Source organism: Osmerus eperlanus, chromosome 8, assembly GCF_963692335.1.
Source record: "Osmerus eperlanus chromosome 8, fOsmEpe2.1, whole genome shotgun sequence".
Taxonomy (NCBI): Eukaryota; Metazoa; Chordata; class Actinopteri; order Osmeriformes; family Osmeridae; genus Osmerus; species Osmerus eperlanus.
In genome coordinates, this window is record NC_085025.1 from 9,543,584 (window position 1) to 9,551,775 (window position 8,192).

Here is an 8,192-nt window from a genome sequence, read left to right on the forward strand (position 1 = left end):
CCTGCCTGCCTGTGTGTCTGCCTGCCTGTCTGTCTGCATGTGCCTGCCTGCCTGCCTGCCAGCCTGTGTGTCTGCATGTGCCTGACTGTGTGTCTGCATGTGCCTGCCTGTGTGTCTGCATGTGCCTGCCTGTGTGTCTGCATGTGCCTGCCTGTGTGTCTGCATGTGCCTGCCTGTGTGTCTGCATGTGCCTGCCTGTGTGTCTGCATGTGCCTGCCTGTGTGTCTGCATGTGCCTGCCTGTGTGTCTGCATGTGCCTGCCTGTGTGTCTGCATGTGCCTGCCTGTGTGTCTGCATGTGCCTGCCTGTGTGTCTGCATGTGCCTGCCTGTGTGTCTGCATGTGCCTGTGTGTCTGCATGTGCCTACCTGCTCTCTGTCTGTCCGTACGTCCTTCTTGCTGCTTTGTTATAGAGTAGAGAAATGTATCCCACAGATGTACACGATCCAGGTCAAATGCAAACAGAGAAATGCAAATATTTCATAGGTATTCTATCTTCATATGTCATAATCGAATTCAAGAACGTTGTGTATTATTAGACCTCACGCGCAGATAGAACTTACGCAAAAAACAAACAAAAAAAACTTCTGGATGGACCAGGATGTGAACCCTAAATCCATTGAATCCAGGATATCTTCTTTCTTCTTTCTGCCTCTGTCTCCATGCCCATGCTATGATATGCGTGGTGTGTGTGAGACCGTTTTCGTTCAGTCTGGGTGAGAGGCCGTTTACACAGAAGACCATCTGAGATATCGATCCTTAAAAAAATCCTGAACTGCTGTCTACAGAGCTCCTGTGATGCTATAAACTGAATTTTAAGCAGCATTTCCTCATTTCTGATCTTCTCCATCGTGCCCTGGCCTCTCCTGCCCTCCTTCCTCTCTCCACGACATCCCTGACTCTGGTGTAAAAGTCCTGACCATTACTTTAGTACACCAGGGTTAACTCAAATCCCAAACTCCAAAAGGACAGCTAAGTACACAGACCAGTTCAGGGAGAGAGTTTTGTTGCATCAAAGTAAGTGTTTTAGTGCTAATTATAACCCTACAGCAGTCAGGCCTATAGGCATCTGGCTGACCTAGATATAGGCGCAATGTGTGTGTGTGTCTCCGCCTCTCAGTTTGTGTGTGTGTATGTGTCTGCGTGTGTGGTGTTTGTAAGTGAGGATGTGTGTGTGTGCTTGCATGTGTGTGTGTTTGTGTGTGTATGTGAATTGGCATTTGTCAAGCTGAGGTGTCTGAACTACCTGTGAGACTACAGCCAGGCTGAAGGCTGCTTATGTAAGCTCACATAATGAACCAATTAAATCCAACAACAATGCCCCGGGTGGATCCCAGACATAATTAATATTTCAGTAAGAAAGCACTAGAGACCTGCTGGGTGGGCCAGTACTGCACCTCCTGGTGGACAGTTAGGGGTACTGCTGCAGATGAACTGTCCTCACCTACTCAGCTGGGAATCACTCAAAGCCTAGCTTGTCATGGTCAGAGTAGGCCACAGACCGGTGGAGTAGCTGGTATTATGAGTATTGTGATGTGTTGTTTGTAATGAGAGCAGTGGTGTCTCAGACTGGGATACGGTGGGAAGGATAATCCTGTTATCAGCTCTCAGACGGCTGGAGGAGGAGGGGGGGGGCTGCTCAACCTGCTGGTTGTTTTTGTGTGCAGCAGGTACCCTTGACAGCCGCACAAGACACACATGTACACACCCGCACACATCCAAACTCACACACCCTCACGCACGGATGCACAGCTCCGGTATGTGTGGCTGGTAGCTGGTTTTGTAGAGAGATGGGAGGGTTTTGCGTTACTGCCGTGTGGGTTCTCAGACAAACAGACGGACAGCATAAGAGGTGGCCTCTGGCCAGCAAGGATAGCTCACCTCCTGGATCAGCAGCTAATGATCAGGATTCACACATAGCAGCATTCAAGAGTTATTTCTACCGAACCACTAAACCAGGAGTGAGACCGAAAGGTTTGTAGAACAGCACAACCCATTCTCGCCCTCAGGATGGAACAGAAGGTGTATGTAATTGTGTGTAAGTGTGTGTGTGTGTGAAGCGCATCAACCTTGTTTATGTTCGGCTGTAATTGTGTTGATGGAGCTTTTGAACGGCATCTTCATGCCTCCAGGGGACACCCCATTCCATCTCCCTTTTTCTAACACACAAAAACAAACTCATACGCATGCACACACATACCTTCAGAAATACACACACACACACACAGGCACATACATCTGGATGATGGCAGACAGATCAAAGTGGGATGGGGAGAGCTGTGGAGATTGTAGCAAGCAAGAGGAAGGGAGGAGGGAGAAAGGGAGGAATATAGAGGTAGAGAAGGGGAGGGAGAGAGAGATGGAGAAATGGAAAAGATAAGGGGAGGGATAGAGAGTTAGAGAAGAAGGGAGGAGGGATAGAGAGGTGGATGACATGAGAAGGGGAGGGAGAGAGAGATGGAGAGGAGGGATGGAGAGGTGGAAGAGAGGAGGGGAGGGAGAACACACAGCATGTACACCATCACTCTCTCTTTCACTTCCCCCTGCTTTTTCTCTCCTTTGAATAGTTGCCTTTGATAGAAACTGATGGTGTGTCCCCACTATACCATGTTCCCCAGAGCCTACTGTTCGCAAGCACGCTGGGTAGGCATGGTAACTGATAGTTTAGGACCACATGAAAATAATTCCAGTAGGCTAGTGTGCACCCAGATACACAAATGCAGTAGCAGTATAACTACAGGAACATGCAAGAAAGGCTAATGGGTCACTGTAAGGAACACTTAACTTTATCACACAAGTTCTTCTCAGAGTAGTAATAATCAACCTCACACAAGCACACACACACACACTGTGGTGCCTGGGCATACAGTTTGTAATCTTGATTGCATAATGGTTTCATCTGTGTCTGTGTTCAGTTTATACATTCTCTCTCTACCCCTTGTCTCTGTCTTTCTCTGTGTGCCCAACTGTATTTTGTAGTTCTCGTCCCTGTGTCCTAAAAAAAAAAAGAAGAACTATCAGAATGCAGCTGGTGTCTGCAACTAAGAATAACTCCCAGAAAGCTATGCAGGGAGAGGCTGGGGGTAAGGTTACCTTGTCGCCCCATGCAGCCTGGGTGAGCTCAGCTTTCCACAGGGGCAGGGGGACTCTCCAACATATTCTGCCCTCAAACAGCCCTCTTCCCTGGGATTGCTAACCCAGCTGGCTACCTCCCGCTGCTGAACCTCCACTGAGGAGGAAATAGAACCCTCCATCATTGCTGTCTGGTGGTTCAAGGAGAGCGGAGAGGCACTGGCAACAGCAGACACTTTGTACTGGGCAGGACTGGCTCCAGTGCTGCTGGAGTCTGGATCTTCGAACGCTTTTGTTATCATCTCGCTGTCTGTCTGTGAGGACTAACAGAGGATTGATACACGTGTTCAGGGGCCCTGGTACTGGCTTCCACAGCTAGCTTGACGGATCTACAACGAGCAGGACAGTTCCTACAGTTTGTAGGCACCATGGCAGAGGAAGGTACAGTATCTGCACGTCTGAGAGGGGGGAGTATAAGAGTGTTTAGGAGTGAACTGAATGGAGGAGAATATATTGGCATGTGTATAAGAGTATGTATAAGTGTACTGTATATAGGAGAATATATATTGGCATATGTACATGCGTATATACTGTACACAGTAGGAGTTAGTACAGGAGTATCTACAGGATCATGTATACTATAGCAGGGTGCTTATGGTGTGGACTATCGTAGAGCTGGTCTGATGACCTGAACGCCTGCCATGGTGGCATGGAACAGTGCTGGCTCAACATGTTGGCAAATATTCCAGAGCTTTTCCAGTTTCTATTCTGTTGTTTTTCAGAGACAGCAGAGGCACAGGGCTTGTTGGAGAGAATCAGAGCTGCTCACTCAACACACGACGACATGAGATGTCACTATAGAAACGTAAGAGAAAGAGAGATGACATGTCTCTCCATTGTTTCCTAGTCCAGTCCTCAGCCGCCGTTACCATGGTAATGACCAGCAAGGAGGCGGGCTCTAAAAGGACAGTGTTAGATGACCTCTACCTGACCTTCCGGTCCCCAATGGGCTGGATGCTGGTTGTGGCGCTGCTGATCACTTGGGCCAGTGTGGCCGTTGTCCTCTTCGACCTGCTCGACTACAAAACACTGACAGGTTAGCTACCTACTTCACTCATATTGGACACTGGTACTTCCTACTTCACTCATATTGGACACTGGTACTTCCTACTTCACTCATATTGGACACTGGTACTTCCTACTTCACTCATATTGGACATTGGTACTTCCTATATCACTTATATTGGACACAGCTACTTCCTGTTCACTTCTGCTGGAAACAGGTTGGCCAGTTATTCTTGAGCCTTTGGATTCCACATAAACTTCTTCTTTAGGTTTATCCTTTTTGTAGTTATCTTTACAGATCACAGCATACTCAGTTTGATTTTGTTGTGTTGTTATCATGTTTTTGAACACAATGTGTTCTCTGAAGATGTCTGTTTTTAGTATGGTTTTGTTGTTATTTTGTTCAAAATTTACACTTTGATGAGTTGACTGTGAATTACACAAATTATGATTGTGTAATGTGTTTAACTATGATCAACTCTCATATCATCATATCACACTTAATCTGCATTTAAAACTCATTTACATATTTACATATAGAGGTCTTCCAAAAAAATTCACATTTTTGAATTGGATTTCAAAAGTGGGCTCCATGATTTCTCGTAAATCTGATGAACTCACGTTCATTAGAAGTCTGTCGAGTTGAAGACTGTCCTATCCCAAGTAACCCTCCTGTCCAGATACTCCACCTCCTCACATCCATGCCCCCCTACATAAACACCTCCATTCCCCTCTCCAGTCCTCCATACACACACTTCCACACCTCCACGCACCACCCCCAGTCTCTCACTAGTTTAGTATCACATCTCTTTCCCATCTCTAATCCCTCTCCCCCCTCCCTCCCTCCCTCCCTCTCCCACCCTCATCCCCCTCACCACCACATCTCCATGATGATGCCATGCCATCCAGACTATACATCATACTGTGATGACCCCTGTTTGCCACCTGGTAAAGAATTCATATTCCACCCGATCTGCTCCATTTTGCTCATCCTCAATGTTCTGTGCTCTACTGGTCATGCCTGCGTGTTTGCTATGGATTAGTAGCTCTGTGCTCTACTGATCACGTCTGAGTGTTTGGTATGGATAAGTAGCTCTGTGCTCTACTGGTCATGTCTGCGTGTTTGCTATGGAAAAGTAACACTTAACTTTACTGGCCATGCCTGTGTGTTTGCTCTGGACTAATATCCCTGTGCTCCGTTGGCCATGCCTGTGTGTTTTCTATGGATCAGGAGCTCTGCCGATCAGCCCTTGCCTGATCAGGCTACAGCCAACATTTGAGTATTTGATGGTTTGATTTCAAATACTATTAGGCATGCTAGATGTCTTCTGACTAAGTGTTAGGGTGGGAATTAGTCCTCTCCCCCATCAAACACAAACATGGAGACTCGGCCTGCATACTTAATCAGACACCCCAGAATGACATTTCAATAAAGGGCAGAGTTTGTAAATGGCAGACAATAAGGCAGTATTGAAACAAAATGGTGAGGGGCTGTCCTTCTGATGTGGCCAGCACACCCTCAACACTTCCAGCACACTCATGTTCTCCAGCACACATGCTAACCACACACGTTAACCCATACACATGCTAACCACACACATGTTAACCACACACACGTTAACCCACACACATGCTAACCACACACGTTAACCCATACACATGTTAACCACGCACATGTTAACCACACACATGTTAACCACACACATGCTAACCACACACGTTAACCCACACACATGCTAACCACACACGTTAACCCATATACATGTTAACCACACACATGTTAACCATACACATGCCAACCACACACGTTCCCCAGCCTCCATGTCCAGCTCCCAGTCTGTTTCATCTCCTTCCCTGTGTCGCATACTGTATAGTATACTGATCAAAACATAGTTGATGTGACATTTTTCAGTCTTCTGTTCAGCCATCTGCTATTATTCAACGTGTGTGACAGCAGTTCCATTCTAAGTAGACTCACATCACCTCTGGATGTTGCTGAGATTTTTGTGTCACATTGCCCTGTAAAAGACAGGCAACAATGGTAGCTGGTTGTATTAATGCCATCATTGGGTTCCCAAAGGGCAGTTCATAACCATCTCTGCTACAGGAACACACACCTGGGAACCACAATGAGGCTGCATCAGAATGCTCCAGAACAGTTTTTGTCAGAAGGACAATCAAACAAATGTCACTGAATCAATCAGCATTTCATGGTCATATTCTCTTCCGCTTCACATTCAGATTAAATGTCATGATCATTTTTGTGCAGCATGTATTATATTGAAATGAGTCATGTCATCTGTTAGAACACATTTAATTAAATCTAGAGGAAATTAGACAGAGACAAACCCAATAGACATAACAAGCCAAACAACATAACAGCCCACTTAGTAAAGAGTTTAATGATGGAGACTCTAACTGCATGTGTCGACTGTGTGTTGGTGATCAGTGTGATTTAACCCTTGTACTGCCTTCGGGTCACATGACACAAAGGTTCACAACGAACCATCGTTGTGTTTACCCAATTTTAACAAATTTTTCGGTAAAGTTGTCGCAATACGACGGTGGGTCACAATGACTGATGGGTCAGAATGACCCGAAGATAACACAAGGGTTAAAGCATGATCACAGTATCATCTTGTTCCATGTGAGTTAGTAATGTGCTCAGATGTGTACATAATATAGCTTTACATACTTGTATAAAGATGTATATATTACAGAGTAATATAATTAAAGAGTACAGAATGTGTCCTTGAGTCTCTGTTCATGCAGATACATGTATATCTTCACACTCCTGTTAACTCTACTTTACCCACAACTGTTACCCCTCCCTTTTCCCTCTCTTATTACCTCTACTGTTGCCCCCTCCTTGTTACCCGCCCCCCACCCTCCATTGTCCCCATGCTGATGTGTGTCTGGTCCCAGCAGGATTGGCTCCTCCTCCTGCTGCTGTTAGGAAGGCCTTGAAAGAGGCAGGCAGGTCCAAAGGCAAGACATTCTACTCTGCCCTACTTATACTCTGCTGTACTTTATAAATACTCCACACTACCCTCCTTATATTCTGCTTACTTTACTCTCCCAAAACTCCATATGCTCTACTTTACTCACCTGATATACATTTTCTTACTGTAATACTTTATTCTGTTCTCCCAATACTCCACTCTACTCTTCTAATACTCCACTCTATTCTTTCAATGCTCTACTCCAAATTGTACTCCATTCTACTATCACAATTAACTACTCTACTAATAATGTACTTCTCTACCATTCTCTACCTCTTTATTAGGTGGTGTTCAACAGGTGATCTCTGATCCTGTGGTGGTTGTCAGCGATGCTACAGAGGACTCCACTGATTGGCTAAACCTACTTATGACCTTTGTATCCAGTCTGGTTGCACCTGAGGAAGAAGAAATAGAGGGTGTGTGTTTGCATATGAGTGTGTGTGTTACTGTGCGTGAGTATGTTAGTGTGTGTGAGGATGTTAGTGTGTGTAAGTGTGTAGGTGTGTGTGTGTGCGAGTATGTTAGTGTGAGTAAGTAGGGATGCACAATGAATACAAGCCTTTTGCTTTGACATGCTGTGTTTGAGGGACTGCCAAGAACAGATTAAGTGAAGGACTGTTTTAAAGAGAATCCATAGCCAAAAAGAGAAAGAAAATAGCAGTTATGTTATAAACCTGTTTAAACCTGTTTTGTGTTTCAGGGGTACACAACGAGGAGCTATGAAGCTGTCTAACTGTGCATTGGTCTTTGGATAACCTTGTGAATAAAAACAATCTTGTCTCTCAATGCTCCTGTCCTTTAAGGATGTATACACACACATACACAGACTCACTCACACACACACACAGACTCTCACACACAGACTCTCACACACACAGCTCACTGGCTGAAAGGTGGTGTTCATACATTTACATTTAGTCATTTAGCAGACGCTCTTATCCAGAGCGACTTACAGTATGTACAGGGACATTCCCCCGAGGCAAGTAGGGTGAAGTGCCTTGCCCAAGGACACAACGTATTTTTGTACGGCTGGGAATCGAACTGGCAACCTTCA

The 8,192-nt window shown here is 45.5% G+C and overlaps 1 protein-coding gene across 3 annotated transcripts; it reads left to right on the top strand.

The window, feature by feature from the left end:
• The first annotated feature begins 3,111 nt into the window (after positions 1 to 3,111).
• LOC134025422 (triadin-like) lies at positions 3,112 to 7,924 on the top strand. 3 transcript variants are annotated; one of them, XM_062468438.1, is made up of 6 exons: positions 3,113 to 3,512; positions 3,984 to 4,167; positions 5,046 to 5,084; positions 7,065 to 7,124; positions 7,423 to 7,554; positions 7,839 to 7,924. In XM_062468438.1, the coding sequence occupies exons 2-6, from the start codon at positions 4,002 to 4,004 to the stop codon at positions 7,859 to 7,861; spliced, it is 420 nt and encodes a 139-aa protein (XP_062324422.1). In that variant the 5' UTR covers positions 3,113 to 3,512; positions 3,984 to 4,001; the 3' UTR covers positions 7,862 to 7,924. The 3 variants fall into 3 exon arrangements, with proteins under 3 accessions (XP_062324423.1, XP_062324422.1, XP_062324421.1); XM_062468437.1 differs by having other exon boundaries at positions 3,114 to 3,512; positions 3,979 to 4,167; XM_062468439.1 differs by lacking the exon at positions 5,046 to 5,084 and having other exon boundaries at positions 3,112 to 3,512; positions 3,979 to 4,167.
• Positions 7,925 to 8,192: the final 268 nt, after the last annotated feature.